General features: G+C 38.9%; 1 protein-coding gene across 6 annotated transcripts in view; it reads right to left on the bottom strand.

Moving 5' to 3' along the window:
* Positions 1–27,523, bottom strand: part of FRY (FRY microtubule binding protein) — a 454,114-nt gene that overhangs the window by 202,450 nt on the left and 224,141 nt on the right. For all 6 annotated transcript variants that reach the window (XM_074021820.1, XM_074021819.1, XM_074021818.1 and 3 more), the window contains one exon: positions 17,896–18,095. In XM_074021820.1, the coding sequence (XP_073877921.1) occupies positions 17,896–18,015 (120 nt within the window). In that variant the 5' untranslated portion in view covers positions 18,016–18,095. The remainder of the gene's footprint in view (positions 1–17,895; positions 18,096–27,523) is intronic.

Here is a 27,523-nt window from a genome sequence, read left to right as displayed (position 1 = left end):
AGTTGATATATATAAGTTGTTGCCATACATAAAAGTCAAGTCCATTAGCTAAGAACTTGGGGTCAATGCCTCAATAAAATAACATACTAAGTCTTCCTTAACTATTTTTACACAAATATACTTTTTTTTTTTTTTTTTTTTTTTTTGAGATGGAGTCTTGCTCTGTCACCCAGGCTGGAGGCAGTGGCATGATCTTGGCTCACTGCAGCCTCTGCCTCCTGCATTCAGGAGATTCTCCTGCCTTAGCCTCAGCCTCCGGAGCAGCTGGGATCTCAGATGCGTGCCATCATGCCTGGCTAATTTTTGTATTTTTAGTAGAGATGGGGTTTTGTCATGTTGGCCTGGCTGGTCTTGAACCCCTGACCTCAGGGGATCCACCCCGCCCTCGGCCTCCCAAACTGCTAGGATTATAGGTGTCAGCCACTGGGCCTGGACACAAATATACTGTCTTAATCATATTCTTTGAAGACTCAGCTTAAATGTCACTTCCCAGATGAAGCCCCTCCCCAGTTTTCCCTGGCAGAGTCACCTGTTAGTTGTCACACAGTACTTTATTTGCACCTATTCTTGTCAGCATTCCCACCATGTTGGCACTTCTCTGTCTCCTACATAACCCTAGTACACAGCTGGAACTTATCAGGGTATGTTAAATGGCTGACTATATCTGTATGCATTTGGAAAGATAGCTTTGGGCACAGAGAATCAGGTTCACATTTTAACATTATCTAGATTATCTTTGCATCAACATAGATTTTATCAGTGAAATGAGGCTTAAGAGTACACCTAGGGGAGAGAACACCATAGTGGATAAAAAATAAGGAGAACAAAAGATGAAAGGAAGAAAGGGAGAAAGGGAAAGAATATATGAAAGAGGGAGGAAAGAAAGGATGAGTGAACAAATGAAGACAGGAAGGAGGGAAGGGAGGAAAGAAGGAAGGAAGAAAGATGGAAGGAAGGAGGGAATAAAAGAAAGGGAAGAAAGGAAGGATGAAGGAAGAAAAAAAAGAGGGGAGGAAGCACAGAGTGATAAAAAGAGAGGAAAGGATAGAGGCACACTTACTCCAGCTCAGAAGAGAGTCATCTGAATACAAGGGAAAGATCAGTAGGTCTCAGGCCTGCTTCAGAAAAGAGACTTGGAATTACCTCAAAATATGAAATGACTACAAGAAAACATTGGGGAAAATCTCCAGGATATTGGTCTGGGCAAATTTTCTTGAGCACAGGCAATCAAAGCAAAAATTAACAAATGGGATCACATCAAGTTAAAAAGCTTCCACACAGCGGCCGGGTGGGGTGACTCACGCCTGTAATACCAGCACTTTGGGAGGCCGAGGTGGGCAGATTACGAGGTCAGGAGTTTGAGACCAGCCTGACTAACATGGTGAAATCCCGTCTCTACTAAAAATACAAACATTAGCTGGGTTGGGGGCCCGCCTGTAATCCCAGCTACTTGGGAGGCTGAGGCAGAGAACTGCTTGAACCTGGGAGGTGGAGGTTGCAGTGAGCCAAGATTGCACCACTGCACTCCAGCCTGGACGATAGAGTGAGACTCTGTCTAAAAAAAAAAAAAAAAAAAAAAAAGCTTCCACACAGCAAAGGAAACAATCAATAAAGTGCAGAGACAATCCACAGAACAGGAGAAAATATTTGCAAACTATGCATCTGAAATGGATTAAGAACGAAAATATATACAGAGTTCAAACAACTCTATGGGGAAAAAAAATCTAATAATCCAATCAAAAAATGGGCAAAAGACTTGATTAGACATTTCTTAAAAGAATACAAATGGCAAACATGAATATGAAAGGTGCTCAACATCACTGATCATCAGAGAAATGCAAGTCTAAACTACAGTGAGAAACCATCACACCCCAGTTAAAATGGCTTCTATCCAAAAGACAGGCAACAACAAATGCTGGCAAGGATATGCAGAAAAGGGAACCTTCATACACTGGTTGGTGGGAATGTAAATTAGTACAACCACTATGGAGAACAGTTTGGAGGTTTCTCAAAAAACTAGAAATCAAGCTACCATATGATCCAGCAATCTTTTCCAAATACTGAAAGGAAATCAGTATTTGGAAGATCAGCTCCACATTTGCTGTAGCTCTGCACACAATAGTCAAGATTTAGAAGCAACCTAAGTGTCTATCAACAGACAAATGGATACAGAAAATGTGGCACATTTATGCGATGAAGTACTATTCAGCCATGAAAAAGGAATGAGATTCTGTCATTTGCAGCAACATGGATGGAACTGGAGGTCATTAAGTGAAGTAAGCCAAGCACGGGAAGACAAACATTGCATGTTCTCACTTATCTGTGGGATCTAAAGATTAAAACAATTGAACTCATAAATATAGAGTAGAAGGATATTTATTAGAGGCTGGGAAGGATAGTGAGGGGTTAGTGGGGAGGTGGGGATGGTTAATGGGTTAAAAAAAAAGAAAGACTGAATAAGACCTAGTATTTGATAACACAACAGGGTGATGATAGTCAATAACAATTTAATTGTGCACTTTAAAATAACTAAAAGAGCATAACTGAACTGTTTGTAACACAAAGGATAAATGCTTGAGGGGATGGACACCCATTCTCCATGATGTGATTATTATGCATTGCATGCCTGGATCAAAACATCTCATGTACCCCATAAATACATATACCTACTATACACCCAACACCATAAAAAGAAAAAAGAGAAATAAAGAAAAGAGAGCTGTAGAGGTATGCTCCTGCTTGCAGTTCTACTGCCGGACACTAGTTGCATGAAATCCAAGATCTACACGTTCAGATATCCTGGTTTTTAAAGAGCATTAAATAAGCAGTAAAGCAAGATTAGCACAGAATACACAATGGGTATTTAACCAACAAGTGGAAACAGATTATGGCAAAGGAAGCTCAAAATAATGATGCCATTCATCAGGTAAAAACAGTATACTTCAAGTAAGAATAGAAAGACTTCACATACTTTAAAAATTTGTCTTTGTTCTACATTTTGGTACAATTTTATTTATGTACTGAAGTTTCATGAATTGAATTGAATGTTTATCTTCACAAAATCATTCTGAAAAAGTCTAACTTTGGGGTGATGGGTCCCTGAAAGTTCTTAGCTGGCTAAAGCTGAAGACCTTAGGTCTGACCAGATGCCCCAGCTCACTGAGTGACAGTGAACAAACGAGGACCCGGGGACCTGGGAAAACCCAAAATACTGAGACTTCACACTGAACACCAGTGGCTGCTCACAGCACAGAAAAAAGTGAAACCCAGACATGACGTCCCTTCTGATGGAAGAAAGCAGTATGAAATAGTCTTGACTAAACAAACAAACAAACAAACAAACAAGCTCAAACTTGAATCTAACCAAGGCTTTCGATCTAATTTCCAATTTTTAGGAAATACAGGAGTTAGAGGAATATATCACATTATGCCAAAAAGATGTAGTCAGCCACATCCAGACTGAAGGAAAGAGTGGGAGAGAAAGACGTTTTCTTAATAAATAAGTTTGGAGGGGGGAGAAAAAGAGAAATGGAGGGGAGTTTGTTGATTTCTTTAAAAGTCTACTGCAATGTGAGGAGCTTACTTGGATCCTGATTCAAATATTTTGTTAAAAGAAAATATGACATTCACGATACAATTGGCAATTTGAACACATGGGAGATCTGATGACGTTAAGGGATTGTTGTTAGTTTTTTAGATGTAGTAATAGTATTGCAGTTTTGTTTAGAGAAGAACTTTTTTAGAAATACATATGGAAATGCTTAGAGATGATTTTGTTTCTAGTATTCGCTTCAAGTAATATCAGGGGAAGGTTCAGGGAGTGTGTAACGAATTGGCTATGAGTTGATAATCGTTGAAGATGACCATTAGGTTCATTGTGCTACTCTGTTTGCATATGTTTATCTTTTAAATTCTTTGAAAAAAAAAACAAACAAAAACTAAAACCAGGAGGTCGTGATGCATCACTTATCACTGTTAAAATCTTACAATGTCTTGTTTTTAAAGATGACACAAGATACTCTCAAAACTTATTCTAATAGCAATTCTCCAATTTTTTTTTTTAATCTTTTCCTGGTGGAGCTATAAAAAGGACCAGTCTCCATTTCTCCCCATTTGCAGACTGGATTTGGATGGCCAAATCTCAGAGATACCTCACCTGCTGTGTGAGAAGTAAGATGCAGTCCTCAGTCTGCACTCTGGGCTTCTCTTTGAGTTTTCTCCCTCCGAATCAGAGATCACTGCTGTCCCAAACTATGCAAGGGGAATGTTCTCCTGTGCTGAAGAATTCTGCAGGAGTTTCAGTATTTCCATAGGAATACAGCTGTTTGTGCTTCTCACACCCTGAGGAGTTCCAATCTTCCCTACTCCCAGCTTAAAAAAATACAGACTTTAAACACTCCTTGTGTCCACATCTAAGAAGGGCAGAGGAAAGCCATCAATCTCTACCTTAATTTTCAAACAATTTCAGTGTACACTAATTACATTTTCACTTCACAATCTTTTCATATCATATATCTCTGTAATCTTTAGGAGGAAAGAAAGATGGCCAGACAGGACAGGCCACAGTCACTTAGAAGTCTAGAGGGAGTCTGACATACCAAGAGGTGCTTTATTTGAGGTATACAAGGGGCTCATTTAATACAAGTAACTTTCTACTTCTAACTTTTTAGTGGCCTTCCAAAATTTCAAGTGTGCTCCACACAGGTAAGATTTCACTAATCTAGAAAGATCCAAAGTATTACTGCCCTCAGAGATATTTCTTTTTTAAAAATGTGTATACATTTAAGTGCAGTTTTGTTACATGGATATACTGCGTTGTGGTGACATCTGGGCATTCAGAGAGATTTCAATGAATGTGTTTAATCCAGCAATGCTACTGGAGTTAATATGAGATTATTCAATTAGTTAAATATATCAATAACCTTGCTTAAGATGCTATTTTAAAGTCTTTTAATTATGACAACAGTGGATGTAGCAGTGAAGGGCGTGGGCTTTGAAATCTGAGAGACCTGATTTGGAATCCTAGGTCCTCACAACTTATGACCCTTTCTTAACTTCTCTAAGCTTCAGTTATTGTTCAGAAAAAATGAGGATACATATACTCAATTGAGGGTTTTGATATCATCAGCAGTGAAATTTTATAATATAAATGTCTGGTCTTAGTGGTTAATAAAGAATTTCAGAATGGAACTACCACCATTGGGGTCTCTCTTCTTCACCAGAACATGGGAAGATGCTGAGTGGTGAGCCTCCTCACCCCATGTGGCGGCACCCTTCACAGTAAAGAGCTGTGACCCAACTGCGAAAAGGCACCAAAGCATTTTGTTCAGAACTATCTGCACCCAGCAGCAGGCACTCTGCTTCAGTATGAACCAAAGAATAATGGGGTCCCAAATGTTTTCATATCTGATATCTTTTTCTCATCAGATCTCATTTGTGCCAACTTTGACTCAAGTTTGGAAAAACACCTAAGGAGTGAGCCTGAGGACTCACAGTTCTGAATATTGACCATTACTCCCCAAATGACTTTCCCCATCATGAGGGGTAATCGGCACCCCAGTGGTGTGATTCATCTTGAAGATGTCCTCTGGTCATGTCACTGCCTGCATGGATCACTGGACTTCTGGTGGAAGACTTACCCCCTTGAAAACCTGCCTCGGTTTGTAAAAATGGACATCACCCTATGACATCCTGAGTAGGTTTCTAACAGCTAATGAGAAATAGTTAAAACCCTTGGAGATCTGTGGAAGAAGGGTACTTGGGGAAACTGACAAAATTTCTTCCTTTGTATTCCATTTAGTTATTAAAATGAATTTTCTTAAGCAAAATAATAAATGCTACCTTTCACCTAAAATATTGGAGAAAAAGAAACAAAAGAGAATGATACAGAAGATAGCGCAAATAAATCCAAGGTACTATCAGGTAAGATGTTGCCCAGTACCCCATGCCATGAAAAGTGAAGGTAGATATAAATCTGGAAGAATATGTTGGCACTTTTTTTTAAGCAAAATCTCTTGAGATAATCTGTCCTATTTGCAGTGGTTTTGTTTATTTCATTGGAGCCTATTTCTCTGCCACATTTAACAGTCCTAAGTACAAATCCATTATTTGAACAGTGGAGGAGAAACTTCAATTAAATTCAGCTACAAAGTTAATCTTCATTTTAATTGAACAAAAGAGCAGCTCTCATAGGCATTCTTTAAAAAAGAAAAAAAAAAAAAAGAACTACAGCAGCTACTAAGAAATGTAAGATACAACCTTCACTTGTTTGTTTCTGGGTAACTTTCTATTTTGTTGGTCTTTTCAATTTTATTTGTCCCAATATACCCCTCTAACTGTGCATGTTATGTTCACTCAGCAGACTTTCAGTGTCCAGTACAGTGTGTGTGGATGGATTTTTTTGCTGTCTCCTTCAGGACATCGCTCCATCAGCCAGCTCCTCAGTGACCCCTTTCTTCAACCCTTCCCTTCTCTTCGGTCTTTCTCTCAGCTATGAACATGCTTAAACCTTTTCATCTTAGTGCCTTCCTTGGCCACACATCCACCTCTGGCTGTGTTTCCTTTCTAACCCTCTTCTTATATTCAGTTCTCCAATGGGTGGTCTATACTTCCTGTCTTTCTTCCTTCTCCTATTCAAAATGTCTTCAACTACTTGCAATCTGGGCTTTTCTTTCACCACTAAAATTAGTCTCCCTGGGGACCCCAGTAATTTTCCAAATGGCAAATCTGGTGGCCATTTTTCATGCTGGGTCTTTTAGCAGCAATGTTCACTCCCTTCTTTCCACTTGAATCACCCCCACCTCCCATCTGTTCTTCTACTTCTTAGACGTTCCTTTTCTTTTTTTGAAGATAAGGTCTCACTCTGTCACTTAGGCTGGAGTGGAGAGCAGTGGTGTTAACACGGCTCACGGCAGCCTCAATGAAATGATCCTCCCACCTCAGCCTCTGGGAGCACAGGCGTGTGCCACCATGCCTGGCTAATTTTTTTGTTTTTATTTTTTGTAGATAGAGATTGCGGGGCTGGTCTCACCATGTTGCACAGGCTGGTCTCAAACTCCTGGACTCAAACAATTTTCCCACCTCAGCCTCCCAAGGTGCGGGGATTACAGGTGTGAGCCACTGTGCCCACCAGACATTCCTTCTCTGTGGCCTGCATAGTCTTTTTCCTTGAATGTTTGTATTCTTCATGGCTGAATCACCTTGGGAAAGCCTACAGGAACATTCCAACTCCCCTGCCTTCAACCTACATAATTACAACTTAGGAATTGAGTAGAAATTCCCAAAAGCATCAGGAAATATTATCAAATAGAATACTATGTTTTAAGAAATTTTAAAAGTCAGAACATACTATATACTAGGTATGTAAGCAACAGTAAAAATACCTAATAAAGCAAGTCTTATTGTTAGCATGACCTATAGAAATCTAAATCTGCGATGGTTAAAATTGCTACAATGCTATAGTAAAGCTTGCTATTGCTGAAAACTGTACTGATGATTTTCAGGAATGTCAAAATGCAAAATGTTGTGTGGGAACACAGCAATATTACATCAGAGTGACCTTAAGGAATGAGCCATCGTTACTTGGTATTATGCCATTATTATTGAATGTATTTTTATTGGTATTTTCTCTCACTCTAAAACATATACTTCCAGATGATCTTTTGTTTGTATTAAAAAGGAGGTCTTTGTAAATAGTACAAAGAACATATCATCAGAAAAGCTAGACTGAAAATAATGAGGAATCACCTTCGTCTGGTTTTGTATTCTCAAAAAAAGGAAACTTCGATAATCTCTTCAGAAAGTCACCAGAAATAAAAATAAAAATTATGGCCTTATCCATGAATGAACTGAATTGGATACTATTAAATTGAAGTAAAAAGCCCTCTGATATTTTTTATTACCTCGTGATGCTTTTCACATCATTTATTTGCTATAAGGTTCAATCAAACTTTTACTATGGTGGTGTATTAAATTTCATTTCACAGCAGGAAAAGTTCCATTTAGGAGTGACAGAATAAATGTTTTTCATCTACATGCCTCCAAGCATACTCCTAATTAAGAAAATAAACTTATGAGATCATCTGAAAGATCACCTCATTCAGCAGTTAAATTAAATCTTTTTAGCCACTAACAACGCTATGTTTCTGGGTTAGGGTGAATTTTCAAGTTTTTGATGAATGTCTTTAAAGATTATTTAAGGGATGTTCCAGCCTAAGCTGTTTTGCTAAGAAACAGCTATTTTAAAAGTTATTTATTTATAATTTGAAAACTAGCCAGTATGTTGTCAAGTGTGATATAAATATTACCTATCTGAAGAGCAGTATTTTAGTCTCTTTTCAGGACAGCATTACTTTGATTCTATCACTACACTCAACAGGGAGTTAAATGAAATTACTTTTACTCTATGTTTCCCTTATTTGGTCTGTTGAAGCAACAGCAGCCTCTATTTAAAGAGGAGTTTGACCAACAAGCCTAGCTGATTGTCCTTCTGGGAAGCTGACTGGAATCCACAGTGCAGAAAGACATTAAGGCTGGCATTTCTGCTATTTGCACATCCTTAGTCAACAGACATGTAACCTTTGCTTAGTATAGGAAGATTGGCATGTAGAGCAGTGCAGAAAAACCACCAACTTGCAAACGGGCGTGATAAAATATTATGAAATATCATATGGCTGAGGTTAGTAAATGGTGATAAGCCTATGAACATGATTAATTACAATCAGTTGTAGGAAGATCTGTCATATAAAGATCCAAACTTTATTAGAGGCAGTCATTCTGTCCTTTAGCACAGCAGAATTTCCCAATTCACAAATTACTAAAATACTAAAAAGGGTTCTGGATGAAAGGATCTGGTATTTTCTGATATCTAGAAGTCTGCACATACATCAGTCACGTGAATGAGTGAAATACAAGACTATGGATGAAAGTTCAATCTCTAGATGGCCCAGAGGTGAAAAAACCTCTTTTACACCTAAAAACAGGGTGTATCCTAATTTCGGTCTCTTACTTCTCATCAGATATGGTCTATAATCACAAGAGGAAGCTCGGACGAGGGTGTATATCACTTGCCAAACTTACTTAGACCTACAGTCCCATTCATCAAAATGACTAGAACCACTCATCATACACCATCTGTTGGTGGTGGGCCACCAGTGTCCTTATTACAGCACAGCGTCCTGCTTAACTTTAGGGGTAACAGGAGAGTTGTCCTGACGCCAGCTTTGTAACATCAGCACACAGGAGGAGTTGGAAGCCTCAGACTCTGGGCCAAGGAACAAAGGTATGTCAACAACGTTACTGCCTGAACCTGGAACAACATTAGCATGCAGTAATGCTGTCATTAGCTAATTGCTTGGCCTTTCAGTGTTTGTGCCAGCTGGCCATGACTGATGTTCCTACAGGTTTGTTCTTAAGCATGACATATTTCATTACAGATTCATGATGTGTGATGCAATAGAGTTTGGCATCCTGGATTCTTCAGACTGTGTACCCCAAGAAAATAGTTTGTGTTACTTCGAGTTGACTTCTTTCATGTTAGCAAACCAGCTAGATCATGTTCTATTATTTTTAAGCCTCCATTCCAGCATGACACAGTTAGCACCTTTATGAATTATCACTCTGTTTGTCAGCCCACACCTGTGCTCCAAACTCAGCACAGGAGCAACGTCTAAAATATCCTGCCTGCATCTTGTCCATTAACCATTTTGTGAACAAGGCTACTAAGGCTCAAGCAATCCCAATGATAAAATTCCCCATTTTCACTCATCTTTCATCATAAAAAGTGTTTTTGAATTCCGGGATGTTGGACAAAGGTGGGTACAACTCTCTCACTCTCAGTCTCCGCTGAAGGACAACATGAAAGTTAGATTTTTTTTTTAAGTCAAGTAGACTTAAAAAAAAACCCTTCTCTTTATTCCAGGTTTTGAAATCAAAACACAGTAAATTACTTTCTTTCTGAGTAACTCTTTGTCAGGCGAGTCAGAATTTCTTTTTCTTCTTCCCGTTGACATTTTATGCTGATAGACTAGATCCAGATGGAATTCCTGGACCAATCCCCAATTTAGCTTCCACTGCAGCTCCTGGAAGGGACAATGGAAGATTAAACCTGGGTAGACTCACTAATAAGTGAGTTTAAACCCAGGGATTAAACCCAAGGAATTTAAGAGTTTAAACCCAGGGGTTTGAGAGTGAATGCTGCTTTTATTTCATTTGTTTTATCCACTAGAGTGAAAACGGCCTGGCTGCTATCCTTTCATAGATGACAAAACAATGATAGATCACACATAAGTGACTTTGTCAGAAGCACAGGTTAGTGGCAGGGCTATAATAAAAAACCAATTTTCTTGTGTATTGGTCAAGTCATAGGGAGGGGCGTGGACAAAAGTCTAAGAAGTGTGATTGAAAATTCTTGAAATTTTCTAAACTTGGTTTACTTAGCTGAATAACCCAGCCTTTCACATTTTGGGCTGCCTGGCATTATGTGGTTCTTATTTTTTCCTGAGACCCCTCCTCTCAAGAACCAATGAAATTTCCTCTTTGAAAGACTTTGAAAACCCTCAGAGGTGGACATACTTCAAATCCCTGGTTTTATTGCCTAGGTCTTCACAATTCACACCTGGGTAGGCCTCAAGTGTTTTGCTGGAAATACAGTGAGATCGTGGGGGGTGTTGTCTTCTCTCAAGTACTTTGTTTGCCTCTGTCATCTCCCAAAGCATGAGCACCTGGAGGGCCAAGACCGGGTCTGCTGAAAGGAGCTGTGGTTGTGCCTCTGTCAACGCCATGGCAGAGCTCAGCAGAGCCACCTGACAGTATTGATAAATGGCAACAGCAGACAGTCAAGTCCCCTGCTCAAGCCTCCATTATGTTTGAGTGAACAGAAAGAGAGGATGCACCAGGCTGATTTCTGAGGAAATATACCAGAAACTCATCTCAGTCCTCCGACGAGGATAATGAGGGTGGTGATGAGGACAAATGAGCATCTCCTACATGCTCAGGAGTATATCAGGGGTTCCATGCACTCCGTCTAATCCTCTCAGCCACACTGTGAGCTGGGTACTGTCACTCCCATTTTGCAAATGAGAGAAAAAGGAGGTTGACTGGCTGGTTCAAGGTCACACAACACTAAAGAGGTGGAAGCAGGAGTCAAATCCAGATCAGTCAGAATGAAAAGCTGTTTTGTCTTTAACTTTATCTCTTTTGTCCATTTGAGCTACAAAGTCAAAATTGATAGCAGCACTTGAATTCTGAAACACTGGAGAGTCTTGTTTTTGGAAAGAGCTTACTGAGAAGGTAATTGCCTGTGACTACAGCGATAGATGCTATACAGACAGACTCATAGAGAATGAGAGCATATATTCTGAGACTGTGTCTGATCACTAAGAGTCACCTATTGCTGGAGTCGGGGTAAGGGGAAGGTGACCATATCAATGAATAAAGAGGTATCCTTAGATGCCCGAAAGCAGGAGGCTGAGAATCAATGCCTCTTGTACTCAGCACATTGTAGGGCATTCATCTGTCGAGTGCAAAGAACAGAACAAAAATCTATTATTATTAGTTTAGAGTTGGCAAGATGACTTTTGGAAACACACAGGATCCAATAAAGACATTCCTTTCAAGCTACTATATTAATGTTTCATTCATTCACTCATTCATTCATTTAAAAAAAATTTACTGTCTATGATATGCAAACACTGTCCTAAACATGGGGGCATGGGATATGTGTGTGTGTGTGTGTGTGTGTGTTTACATGTGTGTGTGTGTCAAGATGCATCCCACACAGATATTGCCTCCAAGGAACTTATAGGCTAATACATTGCTTCTTTAACTTAAGAGAAAATCTCTGCCCCTACCCCACCACCATAAAAAATACACTATGGTTTGGTATGCACATGCACAACTGAAAGTATCATAAAATGCTTACCCTTAAAACTCATCATATACTCTGGTATTTACTAGTTTAGCCTATACTAATTACTCTAATTCAGTGAGGACAGAATCGTTTGCATGACAGAATGATATGGTAGCTCAGATAAAGTAGAGATTTGCAGATATGTGTAAGTGTGTGTTAACATAAGCATGATTGTGTGGAGACATCAGGGAAGAAATCAAGCCAAGCTTTTCAGATGATGAGATTTTGGACTGGGCCTTAAAGGGCAGGCAGGATGAGGAGCTGAGCAGCATTCTAGTAAGAGAGGTCGGCATGCATACACGCGTGGTGGCAGACAAGAAACCTGGGTTCATAAAGGCATATGGTGGGAGTAAGATCAGTTTGGGCCAAATCAAGGAGTGAAAGGGAATGAAATGAAAGTTTTATGCAAGAAATGTAATGGACAGGATTGTGTTTAGAGAATATTCACAGATGAGATCAGAGGAGGAAAAATTGGTGACAGGCCCCTTATTCTTCTTTTTATCCACCTTGAGGACACCCCACCTCACCATGTGCTTCATGGAGCAAAGGCCAACCCTGGTTTTATCTGCATAGGAAGCAAACTGAGAATTCTGCAGAGGACATAGGCAGGACGATGGGCTCAGGTAACCCAAAAGCTCACATGGAGTAAGTGCTTGGAAATATTGAATGAAATATAACATTTTTTTTTAAGTACAGAAATGAGTTCACAAGAAAGGCAAAAGGAAAGGAAAAACAGGAGGGAGTGAGGTAGCTTAGTGGCTGTCAGGGGAGAGGACTGTTTGTTTCATTATCCTAGAGGCTTTTGTTGTTGTCCACCGGGGGATAGGAAACACTGATATGGGCCCTGAGAGGTGGGACACAGAAAATAAGATGCCTTACATAAAGTCTGGTCCTAAACAATGGACTAGGGAAACATCTATGCACCGTTAAAAGAAGATGAAAAGATGTTCCCAGTGGTCTCTGCTTAAGTTCTATGTAAAATAACAAGAAAAAAAAATTCACATCCAAGAATTTAAAACCACAGGCCAAAGTCTTACAAGTTTGGGATATACATTTGTGTCACCTTCTAGGTGCAGAAAGTCACCGAATATTTGGCCCCGAACAGCAGTAACTCTGGGCAACAGAAGGGGCAAAAGCAAAACTGTGCTGGAGAAACACTCCCACAACCGTGGATGCAAGGAGAACTCACAGAAAAAGAGGCTCAGTGAAAGAATTCACAGTGAAAAATTTCAAAGTATGTAAAAAGCAATCCATCACGGGCAAGAATTAGCAGGCACAACAAACAGAAGAATTGGCAGACACAACAAGTACTGATATAACAGAACAATAATCTAAAGACACATTCAAGGTGATTGAAGACATAAAAGGAAAGTTGTAATCTTAAAAAAGAAACAAAATACAATGAAAATAAGAAGCCTAAGTAGACTTTCAAAGAGAACTAAATAGCACTTCCAGTAATAAAAAATGTAGTCATCAAAATTAAAATTCTCACTAGGTAGGTAAAACAGATTATATAGCCTAAGAGAACATTAATGAATTGGAAAATAGATCTGAAAAAATTACTCAGAATGCAGAAGAGACAAAGAGGTAGAATAATAAAAGATAGGTAAAAAGATATGCAATGTAGCATAAGAAAGTCCAATTTACATCTAATAGAAGTATCAGAAAAAGAGAAGGGGGAAGTGGAAAAATGATGACATTCATATAATTAATAGTTAAGAATTTTCCAGAATTGATGAAAAGATATAAATCCTTAATTTAAGAAGCACAAGAGTCTCAAACAAGAAAATAAAAATAAATGCACATCCAAACACAGTGTAGTGAAACTTCAGAGTACCAAAGACAAAGAAAAAAACTATAAAAGTAAACAGGGAAAAAAGTAAAGAATCTACAAACAAATAACAAATTCACTACAGACTCTTCAACAGCAATAGTAAGGCAACACAGTGAAATAAAGATTCAAATGTCAGAGGGAGAATGAATGTCAACGTAGAATTCTATTCCCAGCTGAACCATCACCAATAAATGAGGGAGAAATAAAGACATTCAGATGAACAAGACTGAGTAATTTACCACCCACTGATTCTTACTTAAAGAACTGAAAAAGATTCACTTTGGGAAGAAGAAAACTGAGTTCAGAGGGAAGGAGGAGGATGCAAGAAGGAACTGTATTCATTATTTATTTTCTGCAGTTTTTATGTTTTGAAATAAAAATATAAAAGAGACACAAATGACCCCATTAGCTTGTTTAGAACACTTTGCTTGGGAAAGGTGAAATAATGATAAGACTGGACAAGAACAAATGCTGTTAAATGTCCCCATGAAGCAATAAAAATAGAATAAAATTATTGACTTATCCATAAATATTCATGAATATGACCTGAGCATCTTTTGGGTACAAAGAGCCATTCTGCAGAACAAGTGAAAGATATTTACGAAGAAACAAATCTAAAATTTGTTTTTGTGGAACATTTTTATTTCCTTTTTTTTTTTAAGTTGGCTATCTGGATATTGCAAAGTCATAAATAAAACCTTATGATTTAATTTAAAGTTGTACATAATCTGCTCCACACAAGCTAATAGGTGTAAAATTCTGAGTTAGTCTTTTAACAATAAAACTGAAAAATATGGATTCCTGAGTAGTTCCCCAAATAGTAAGTCTATACTTCCAAGTTTTTGAAAATTACCTTTGCCATCCCCATACAAGTTGTATTTAGTTAAGAATAATAGAATACAATTTTGTGATTTGATATGAACCCACATAAATTCAGGGTTGTAAAGCATTCAATGTCTTTGTAAGACAAGAGAAACAGTAGAGGACATTTAATGGAATTCACCTTAAAAGTACTCTACATACATCAAAAATAACACCTATTGTTGCAGCTACAGGACAAAATGCCAAATGCACATTCACACTTCTAGAATCAGGTGACAAGCCTCTGAATCCATTCACATTTACTGGCCTACAAGTAGGCAAAAATAAGGACAGAAAATTACTAAGCATTTTTCAGCAGACAAGAAAAGAATATGGAACAGAAGCTTACATTTCTGCCAAAAAATCAAAGGGGAATAAAAAGGCCAGAGTTGGGGGCTCATGCCTATAATCCCAGCATTTTGGGAGGCCAAGGTGGGTGGATCACCTGAGGTCAGGAGTTTGAGACCAGCCTGGCCAACATGGTGAAACTTCATCTCTACTGAAAACATAAAAATTAGCTGGGCGTGGTGGCGCACTCTTATAGTCCTAGCTACTAAGGAAGCTGAGGCACAAGAATTAATTGAACCCAGAAAGCCGAGGTTGTGGTGAGCCAAAATTGCGCCACTGCACTGTAGTCTGGGTGATAGAGCAAAAAAATCTCTTTTTATAAAAATCACTAATACTAAAAACTGATTAGATTCATCTCTTCAGCTAAAAGCATCAAGTGTGTCTTCTTGGCCATCAACACCCAGCAGAATCCTTCACTCGAAGCACATAAGGAAGATTTCCTTATGACAAGAACTTACACTTTAAAATTTTTTCTTGTTTGGGGACATTTTAGTTGTATCATAGAGTGGAACAAAAATGTCTACTTCTATTAAAAGAACGCTATGGCACATGTACATTTTTCAGACCTAATCCTTATTCCAAGAAGAAAAAACAAACTCCACGCAAACGAATTCCAACCTGAGTTGAGGGACAAAGTTAAATCCAAACTATTTTACTTCATAAACTCTTAAAAAAACAGTAAACTATTATTTTGGAAACACGGATGGTTCAAAAGGTGTCAGGACCTAGCTGTGTAAGCATCTCTTTGAACTTTAGTACAACTTCACAGCTCCTCAGGAAAATTCATTAGGATACACAATTTCAAAGAGACTAGACCTGTCATTTTTGCACTTTTCTAGGGCTACAGGGTAAAATGAATCTTTATTGTGCCTCACCACTCTCTCTTTAAACTGACCCACATCCTCTGAAATGGAGGTAGCTTCCCTCGGGGGAGTCTGGGCTGCTTCAGGGGTTGGAGGCTCCAAGGGTCAGCCCTGTTCTGGGCATTGGGACTTTGGATACTTGAAGTGGCTGATTCAAGTTACAGGAGAGTCCTGTGTTGGTTTGTTTTAAGAAGTTAGCAACAGTATCTGCAACAGTGTCTTTACATGAAGACGACCAACGGAAGATTTACAATAAAGTACAGAGGGGTTCAGATGTGGGCTCTGAAGCCACCTAGTTTGAGTTTAAATCAACACTGTGTGACCTTGAGTATTTACTTAACCTTCTCTGTGCCAACTTTCCTCATCTGTAAGCAGGAAATAAGTGCTGTCTACCTAAGGTCACTGCGAAGATTAAACGAGGTAATAAGTTGTGCACAATGCCTAGCACATAGTAACCACACCACAGATATCAGCTATTAGTAGAAGTAAGAGGAGCAGAAACACAAAAACATGAGTGAATGGAAATAAAGGTCCTGTAGTCAGGATGAATTTAGATGATTTAAACTGTAAAAGCAAGAAACATTTCCCATAATTATGGAAATTCAATAAATGAAGAGAATTTTATGAACAGAATGGATAAATGTAACATCCACTGATCTAATAAAAATTTTAATGAGCAAAGTTTGTAACTTTCAGGTAAACACACTTAACAAACGTTTATGAATTCTGATTCCCAAACCCTATGTTGTAATTCTTGTAAAGGTCATTTTTAACAGATGATGGGCATCATCTGTTACATATTTTCAGAGACATGTATTGCAGGCTTAAGAATACTGTATTTAATTATTTTAAGTTATAATTCTGCAAAGCAAACCTCTGATTATCTTCTTATCACCCCAGTAACCTCATAGGAGGTACAAAGTCACACTTCCCAGAAACAGCTGCATCACTCTGAATTCTTTTCCTTTTATTTTATTGTGTGTGGCCCTGCCAAGGTTAGAAAACAGGTAATCTGAATCTACCAATTGCACTTCCTTCCTTTCTGACTGTCCTTTGGAGAGATTCAGCGCTCTTTAGAGCCCTGTTAGAGCAATTAACGTAAGGCGGACTCATGCCTGCCTTATTTGCTAGCAGAAGCATCTGCAACCAAAGACACTGACATCCAAGGGCATCATGTGTCTAACGAGGGAACTAAAGGTAAGTCAGTCAAGAATGTATTGTCGGCCGGGCGCGGTGGCTCAAGCCTGTAATCCCAGCACTTTGGGAGGCTGAGACGGGCGGATCACGAGGTCAGGAGATCGAGACCATCCTGGCTGACACGGTGAAACCCCGTCTCTACTAAAAAATACAAAAAACTAGCCGGGCGAGGTGGCGGGTGCCTGTAGTCCCAGCTACTTGGGAGGCTGAGGCAGGAGAATGGCGTGAACCCGGGAGGCGGAGCTTGCAGTGAGCTGAGATCCGGCCACTGCACTCCAGCCTGGGTGGCAGAGCGAGACTCCGTCTTAAAAAAAAAAAAAAAAAAAAAAAAGGATGTATTGTCTTTCACGTTTTAGAAATGGAAATGGTGTTTCTGAACGACTCATCAAAACACTTCCTCTGACAATATGGTACCAAGCCCTTAACTTCTCAAACTCGAAGTCCACACAGCCACTTGAACAAAATGATTTTTCTTGTCATCTACTTTAAAAACTGGACAAAAGATTTTGCCATATATATAAAATATGTGTATGATATATATATATACACATATATATATCACAGAGACTCTGAACACAATTTTTCTATGATTGATACTTCTTTGATACTTCCTCTTGTTAAATTATGCTTATTAGTCCCAAATGCAGCAGTGAAGCATGCTACTGAATAGTATTTGCTGAAGATTGTTTTAAAATCCTTGACACTCAAAATTGTTTCTCTTAGATCAGGGAACCTAACTATTATCTTTAACACATTACCTATGATATTAAAGAACCTTTACAAACTAGAAGAAAAGCAATCCATCTTTTGTTAGAGTGTTTAAATCTAGTATAACAGCATACAGATGAATTTTCAAAGAGGAAGGTTCCACGGCATGTACTCACCAGGGGCTCTGCCATAATGATACGAATCTTGCGTTCGGCCTGAGTGGTGAAGTTGACAAATAAACTTTTGAGGACATATTCTCCTGGTTTGCTGTCTGGGTCCACATTGATGGGTAACATGGTTGGCGGCCCTTTCTCCCTGTGCGTGCCAGAAGCAGGTGGAACCGGAGGCTTGATGTAACCGTTACCAACGGGAGAAGCTGAAAAACAGAATGGGCATCCTTACTGGCTGAAAACAATGTCATAAATATTCAGATGGACTGTGTTAAACCATAAATGTCAGGATACGAATCGTATCAAGAAAGTCACACTTAATATTATAACCTGGTCTTATTCTTTGGAAATGGTGTCAGAATTTTATTATTTTCATTATACTATGTTTGTGTTATACCATATTTGGTCATCTCAAAATTCTACTCACTACATTGCTGTAGGTAAATTATATTGGAAGCTCGTACTATAGCTGACCAATCTTACAATACTTAAGATGTTTTTGGCTTATTTTTTGTTCTAGGGAAACAGCAGTCCCATTTAGAAAACGGGTAGAAAAACGTATATGGGAAAAAAAGTGATTTCTTGTCCAGGTTTTCCTCATGGTCAAGAGCTGTCTGTCTTCCATGCTTCGTTCTAATAATGGAAAAGACTCTGGGGTAATTCCTTCCAGAAATCTCCAAGAATCAATTTGCAGAAGCCAAGCTGGTTCTTGCTCTAGAAAGGGATGCACCTCTTGAAAGATACAAGGCTCAGGCAGCGCCCTGTTTGCCGTCCAAGGTGTGGGTTTAACTTTTCACTCTCACCATCCTTCGGCTCAAGTTGGGACACCTCTGTGCTTCCTTTATAAAATATGTAGGTTCCCCACGAGTACTGTATCTTCAACAGAGGCAGCTCTTAAAGCTCTTGATGAGTGGCCTCTGTTCAGAATGCAACAGAGTCAGACACTGTTTTAATGAGATAGTCTCTAATCTTTTTTTTTAATTCATAAATGCAGTTTCAAGTCTCTACTTTTTACAGTACTTTGATATGTTAAATTCTACCACCCCTCCCATACAAGCCCTTGTAAGATGGTCAGTTATTAATATCCAAAGAAAGAAACGTAAGAGCAAGAGGGCTTAGGATAGAGGCATTGGGAATGCTGAGAACAGGAAGTATACAGTTAAACATAAGTATTTAGTTCTGGGTAACTGGATATGGAGATTAAGGGAAAGAGTCAAGTAAAAAGTGAGTTTCCAGTTTGGACACTGGATTGGATATCAAGAGAATGGTGGTGTCATCAATATTAAAGGCAGAAGAAAGTTCTCCATGAAAGTTGGATACTCTTTTCATAACTACAAATAAATGTAAGGCTTCTCTTGCCTCCTTTCTGTGTCAAGCCAAATTCTGAGGAAGCAGTATAACGTTTTGTTTATTTTATTAAATTACGAACATGTCCCCAATGTTACGTAGACGGCTCTCCCTCACCTTTCCTACACTTCCTCTGTAATTCATTTAACCTGACATAATAGTTGAGGAGCCCCTTACATCTGAACGGTCTTTCCAGATCTCAGCTACCACTAAACTGTAAGAATACGGCCTCGCAAGTGACAAAAACATAATAAAATGTCTTGCATATTATCTCGTTTCCTCTCCATTCCCACTGGCCACATCCTATCCAGGCCCTTGGAGGCCTATGGCTAGATGATTTTAATAGCTTCTTTGTGGACATTATTTCATCTGTTTTCCATATCGAACTAATCTTTCTTTTGCATGGCTTTAATCATAACGTGTCTCTGCTCAAAACTTTCAATAGCTCTCAATTACATCATCCAGCCTCAGCACCCTGGCCTGGTTTTGAGAGCCTTTAGTAGTTTGCCTCCACACCCTCACTCAAGTCCTGCTGATGCTCTTACTGGCCTGTGAGCACACTGGCCATTTATTCTTCCTTCTTTCTCTTCTGCAGCTCCTTTCTGTTCTTTTCTGCCCATCTCTTCCTCCTCTTCATTCAGAGCCACTTCTAGTCTCATCTCCATAACACCTACCTCCACTAGGCCAGTCCTCATTAGGCCAGTTTCCTTTACAAGAGTTGAACATTTAACCCAAACTGTTCGGTGTTTTGCTTTGTTGTGCATATCCTACATTACCTATGAAAGACTCAAAAGACTGCTGCCAAGTAAAGTAACTATTGATTGGAGACAAGGTTTTGTCTAGGGTCGGTCCTGTAATTAAACCATATACTCTTCTAGCAATATCCCCTAAAAGTTCCCTAATAAGACTGTAGACTTCCAGATGTCATCCGAAGTTCTTTGCACAGATAATACTCAATAAATCTCCTTAAATAACTAACTAAAAATGTCACCTGACTTTATTTCTGCAGGTCTGAAAGGGATTCCTGGGATAGGAACTACATGAGGAGATGCGATATGTCAGAGTCTTTTAAGAAAGGATGCAATAGTTGTGATAGAGAGTAGTTTAATTTAATGACTTTAAATTAAATGGTAAGGCAAGCAGTGCACTAAAAGGCACTATTGATTCCAAAGGGGCATATTGAAAATCAAATGATGAAAATGAAGTCCTGGCCACTCCTCTGCTTCACCTCCTACTCCCCCAGCGCAGGCACCTTGTGGAAGCAGGACACCTCCCCAACACCAGCTTAGAGAAGGACATAATGTCTCAAGACATCTTCCTCAGGTATCAAAGGCATCGTGCCACAGAACCAGAGACTGGGATATAAACCTAAAATGTCTATTTGGAGTATGACTTTTTATTCTCTTTTGGTTTCCACAGGATTTGATCCATTTCCAGATGCAGCAATAATGGGGTTGATGTAATATATACAGTTATTGCAAGACAAGATCCTTAATTGCATGACTCTGGGGCCTGAAAGTCTTAACTAGAGTGCACACATTTTCATGAGAGTGAAATTTTCATGAGAGGACCTCTGACAGTCCTGCAAGGCTGCATTTTGAACTACAGAGCTGAAATGTAGACACCAGAAAACCTCTCAGACAAATCCTCCATTTAAACGGCTAAAGCGCCAATTCGCTGCTATCATAAAAAATATTATTCACCTGTACTTCAAAGCCAGACATCTTTGTGAATACAGAGGTGATATTCAAAAAGATAAAACTGTATGAACAGCCTTATTGAGCTGGAACTATCCCAGCCCAGCAGAGCTCTGTACCAGAGCAGAAAATGATTCAAAGCGGGGTGTCACTCATCAGTCTGAGTTTCAAACACAGAACAACCTAGGCAGCTGGAGATGCAGGAAAGATAATGGGGTAAGTGTACTTAAACTAGGTCCACTTCCAAGTTTCAGAAACCTCTCTTCATCCTACCCTAATTAATTCATGGTAAATCCTAGCCTCAGGATAATTTCAAAAGTAAACATTAGGACATGGCACCTTTCAATACCTGGGTTATTTGGTGACAGTATAGTACAGAACAGCAAATGCACGTTCCCTGGAAGTCAAACTTGAGTCACAAAGTCCACACTGGTGTAAATATTAGAGCATTATCATTAGAAAGAAAAGCATCAGGCCCTCTCACAGCACGTGCTTGCCCTTAATCTATACGTAAGTAAGATCAATTGTCTAGTTTCTAAATTCACAACAGTCTGGAAACAGAAAATTATAAGGGAGGGGATGTAATTTCTATGGGTAGAAATGTTAGTAGCAAAAGGAGAAACAAAATCGCATAATTTAGAAAGTCGCCAGAACTTAAAAATGCAGTTGGCTGAATATGACAGTCTCATCGGCTTGAGGGCTTCGATTGGTGTTACAGTTTATGTTCATTATGAGGACCATAAGTCTCACAGAAAGGTAGAAAAGGTGGGAAAAAGACTAATATCAATTTCCAAAGGTTTCCATTTCAAAAAGATAAAACTAAAAAACTTTTGGTGTATAAAAGGGAAAAATCTGCTGCCTCTAAGAATTGAGCTCTCAAGAATTAAATCTATTCCTTCATAGGTCTGATTTTTAATTGAAATTTATTTTTGATTGAAAAAAAAAAACAAAATAAAACATGGATTCGGTACTAGCCACACTGAGGTCCCATTTTCCAGGTTTGCAAATGCAGGCAGTGACTGAATCAACTCCTTTCTACCTAGGGTGCTTTCCTTGCTTTTTATCCAGTCCTGCAAGCAAATCCTCCTACCTTTCAGGGTCCAGGTCAGTATGGTTTCCTCCACCTGGCTTGGTCTGGGCCCTGCCAGCCAGTGCCATCCAGCTGCCCTGAGGCTCAGCCTTCTCTTCACGCGGGGTCTCTGGAAACAGGGATCTCTCCCAGTGAAAAGATCCTGACAGAATCTTTGTCACATCTTTCCCATCCAAATACTTGTTGAAGAAACAATTGTTCCTGTTGCTTAATTTGTTGTATTAAAAACCCCCACTAAAATTTCTTGCATATAATGAATTTTTAAAAATCTGTTTTTATTTATTTTTAATTGTGGTAAAGTAGACACTATTTACCATCTTAGTCTGTTTTAAGTGTACGGTTCAGTGGCATCCATGTGATGAATTTTTTAGGTCCAACTCTATCAGCCTTTATTCTCCTTTCCTTCATCCTATCTGTCTATCTTCATATAACAGCTCAATTTCTCTAAAAAGTCATTCACACCAGTGCTCCTGTGGTGGGGGCTGGTGTGGAGTGGAGAAGAAGAGCATCACTCTCACATATTAATTAGTTTTCTAATTATTGAATCCATTTGAAATTTGCCTTCTCTTTGTATTTTCTCATTTACATTTTAATCTTGGTTTTAACACGTTCTAATTTTTTTCTCCATTGCCTTCTTTTGTCTTAAATGGGTTTTGTTAATGTTCCTTTATTATTTTTATTCCAAATTCTGTTCCTAATTGGTTTTGTTGGATGGCTTCAGGAAGTGTTTTCTTGTGTTCACTGGGTCTCTATCTTTTATATTAAGCAGGGTCCGTTCCTTAAATTATGAGAAGTCTATTTTATAGTTGTGAGGCCCATTCGTTTTCCGTTTATTAAATCTGTTTCCGGCTGCATGTGATGATCTTTTGAACATGACTATTTTTCCCCCAATTTCACTGACTTATAGCTTAATTTTTAGGCTGGCTGCTCTTAGTCGGTTTACATCTTCAGTACAATTTCCCTAAGTTACCAACATTTCCAGGGCAGACTACCCTCCTAACTGTAGCACCAATACAAACACCTCCACAGCTCATAGTTCAGCTACATTTTTATTATAACACTGAAAGGAAACGAGTGTCATGTAAGAGCCCCAGAGGCTAACTGGCATAGATGTTACAGGAAAGCAACTGGTTTTCTCAATCAGATTTTCAGAGAAGTAATACCATCTTTCATTAGAAACTGTTGTTCATTGACTCACTCATTCATCTCAACCAATACTTATTTAATGAGTGCCTAGGCTTCAGGCACTGTTCCAGGCACGGGAAGATATTGGTGAACAAAGCGATGGTTCCTGCCTTAATGGAGCTTATGTTGTACTGAGGAGGGGCAACATAATCAGCATTTCATGTGTATACACACACACACAGGTGCGCACATACACACAAATACCACACGGTCAGATTGCAATAAATTCTAAAAGAACAAGGAAAAATTAAACAGAGTAAGTGGCTAGAGGGACCTGCTCTTCTCTATCTACAGGCATTCAGGTGCTACAGTCTAGGGCTGCTGCAGGAAGGAACGAATGCTATGTGTATTCTTGGTGTCTAAGAAAATCCAGGCACACATGGCTTGGGCAGGATCTGCTTTCCTGATCCATGCATTTGACCTGCCCCATATCTGTGTGTCAGTTACCATGGAGATGAGACTTTTAACCAGCCTGTGAAGGGCATGAACGAAAATGCTCAATGAGCACAGTGCTTCCCCATCTTCCTCCAAAAAGTACTCCACTCCTCAGGAAGCAGAGATGTTTGGCCTGCTTTTTCACCAGCTTGCAAAGACAGACAAGCACAGAGCTAATTTTTCAAAACACGCATTGCTTTTACTGATGCTCCCATTACTGGAATTTTACCCAGAGTATTTGAAATAAAAAATGGCTTCCTTTTTCTTTTCATTGCTCCTGGGATTATATGTAGTAACCAAATATTCAAAGTAGTACTCTTCCTAGAAAGGTGATCTGATTAAACAACTTAACTTTATAGAGACTGATGTAACCTTATCTTTCAACAAAGGAGTAAATAATGAGATTTCTTTGTTCATAGTTGTACATAAATTATTCTTTCTGCCGGTTCTCAATACTTCATTCATTTCTCGGGTTCTGAAGGCAAACCCTGTTAGTAACCAAGAGCTGGGATCTTTCTTTAGGACCACACTTTCCCTCTCAAATGCCTTTTCTCCTAAGACTTAATTTGTTTACTGGCAGTACAGGAACATTTCATAAAACATAAACCAAGTATGACGCAGCTTCTTTGCGAACATGTCACAATGTGTATAGAGCAGTAACAAACTGTCCATTAAAGCAAGTATGAGGGAACTTAAGAAATGGCATGTAAAAAGGTACTGCAAATACTCAAATGGCCAGAAACCCCGAAAGTCATGTAAAGTAAATTAGGATAAAAAAAAAAGAAAACAACCAAACATAACAGAAAGAATTATTTTCTTCTGAAGAATATTAAGAAATAGAAAATGTTGAGACAAGAAAAAACAATTAGTTTCAGCAACACACAAAGATTGCTTAACAAAGTGATCGATGATTCTTAAATAATTACTTATTTTAAAGTGGGCCAACAAAAGAATATCATGTAAAAAAAATACCGAAAAACAATTTTTGCCTTGGAAGAAAAGTATATCCAAAGGCAGGCAAAATTAATTTCTGTTTAACTTCCATAAAATTCTGATAACGTGAAATATACCTCCCATTTTTATGGATTGCATACATTGCTCCTTTTACATACACTTTAGTTCTCCTACAGTTCTCACGTTGTGTTCCTTCACGTTTCAGAATCTACATGATATCTCTAGATGAATTAGTATCTTTAATTCTTAAAATAATCCTAGAAGGCTAATCTCCCTTTTACAGGTAAGACCATGCAGGTTCAGAGAGGTTAAGTGACTTGTCTAAGGTTACGGAGTGGTCAACTCAGGACCTGACCCATGAATGTGACGACGTTATCTTGTGAGCTTCCCATATCGCCCTGTCTTTTATTTTTTAAATATATTTTTGTTTTTAAAAAATAATTTTTATTTTGTTTTGTTAACAGAAGATCTACTCTCTTACCACATTTTAAAGTGTATATTATTGTTAGGCTATGCGTACAATTGTATAGCAGATCATTAGAGCTTATACATTTTGCTTAACTAAAACTTTATAACCATCGATTAGCAACACCCAATTTTCCTGTCCCCCTGCCCCAGGCAACCACCATTCTATGTTTGGGTTCCATTAACCTACCCATTTTAGATACTGCATATACGTGGAATCACGCTCGTATATTTAGAAAATCCCATCATCTCAGCCCCAAATCTCCTTAAGCTGATAAGCAACTTCAGCAAAGTCTCAGGATACAAAATCAATGTGCAAAAATCACAAGCATTCCTATACACCAATAACAGACAGAGAGCCAAATCATGAGTGAAATCCCAGTCACAACTGCCGCAAAGAGAATAAAATACCTAGGAATCCAACTTATAAGGGATGTGAAGGACCTCTTCAAGGAGAACTACAAACCACTGCTCAATGAAATAAAAGAGGACAGAAACAAATGGAAGAACATTCCATGCTCATGGATAGGAAGAATTATATCGTGAAAATGGCCGTACTGCCCAAGGTAATTCATAGATTCAATGCCATCCCCATCAAGCTACCAATGACTTTCTTCACAGAATTGGAAAAACTACTTTAAATTTCATATGGAACCAAAAAAGAGCCCGCATAGCCAAGATAATCCTAAGCAAAAAGAACAAAGCTGGAGGCATCATGTTACCTAACTTCAAACTCTACTACAAGGCTACAGTAACCAAAACAGCATGGTACTGGTACCAAAACAGATATATAGACCAATGGAACAGAACAGAGCCCTCAGAAATAACACCACGCATCTACAACCAACTGATCTTTGACAAACCTGACAAAAACAAGCAATGGGGAAAGGATTCCCTATTTAATAAGTGGTGCTGGGAAAACTGGCTAGCCATATGTAGAAAGCTGAAACTGGATCCCTTCCTTATGCCTTATACAAAAATTAATTCAAGATGGATTAAAGACTTAAATGTAAGACCTAACACCATAAAAACCCTAGAAGAAAACCTAGGCAATACCGTTCAGGACATAGGCATGGGCAAAGATTTCATGACTAAAACACCAAAGCAATGGCAACAAAAGCCAAAATAGACAAATGACATCTAATTAAACTAAAGAACTTCTGCACAGTAAAAGAAACTATCATCAGAGTGAACAGGCAAGCTCCAGAATGGGAGAAAATTTTTGCAATCTACCCATCTGACAAAGGGCTAATATCCAGAATCCACAGAGAACTTAAACAAATTTACAATAAAAAAACAACCCCATCAAAAAGTGGGCAAAAGATATGAACAGACACATCTCAAAAGAAGACATTTATGATGCCAACAGACATACCAAAAAATGCTCATCATCACTGGTCATCACAGAAATGCAAATCAAAACCACAATGAGATACCAGCTCACGCCTGTTAGAATAGCGATCATTCAAAAGTCAGGAAACAAGAGATGCTGGAGAGGATGTGGAGAAATAGGAATGCTTTTACACTGTTGGTGGGAGTGTAAATTAGTTCAACCATTGTGGAAGACAGTGTAGCGATTCCTCAAGGATCTAGAATTAGAAATACCATTTGACCCAGCAATCCCATGATTGTATATACCCAAAGGATTATAAATCATGCTACTATAAGGACACATGCAAACGTATGTTTATTGCGGCATTATTCACAATAGCAAAGACTTGGAACCAACCCAAATGTCATCAGTGATAGACTGGATTAAGAAAATGTAGCACATATACACCATGGAATACTATTCAGCCATAAAAAAGGATGAGTTCATGTCCTTTGCAGGGACATGATGAAGCTGGAAACTGTCATTCTAACCAAACTATCACAAGGACAGAAAACCAAACACTGCATGTTCTCACTCACAGGCGGGAGCTGAACAATGAGAACACATGGACACAGGGTGGGGAACATCACACACCGGGGCCTGTCAGGGTGGGGGGCTGGGGGAGGGATAGCATTAGGAGAAATACCTAATGTAAATGACGAGTTGATGGGTGCGGCAAACCACCATGGCACATTATACCTATGTAACAAACCTGCACGTTGTGCACATGTACCCTAGAACTTCAAGTATAATACACCGGGGCCTGTCGTGGGGTGGGGGGAGGGGGGAGGGATAGCATTAGGAGATATACCTAATGTAAATGACGAGTTAATGGGTGCAGCACACCAACACGGCACATGGATACATATGTAACAAACCTGCAGGTTGTGCACATGTACCCTACAACTTAAAGTATAATAATAAAAAAAGGAAAAAAAAGTATAATAAAAAAATAAGTGGAATCATGCAATATTTGTCCTTGTGTGACTGGTTTACTTCACTTAGCATAATGTCTTCAAAGTTCATCTGTATTGTTGCATGTGGCAGGATTTCCTTTCTTGTTAAGGCTGAATAATATCCCATTGTATG

The sequence above is a fragment of the Macaca fascicularis genome, chromosome 17, assembly GCF_037993035.2.
Source record: "Macaca fascicularis isolate 582-1 chromosome 17, T2T-MFA8v1.1".
NCBI lineage: Eukaryota > Metazoa > Chordata > Mammalia > Primates > Cercopithecidae > Macaca > Macaca fascicularis.
Note: the sequence above shows the minus strand (reverse complement) of the source record. Positions and strands in the feature narration are given on the sequence as shown.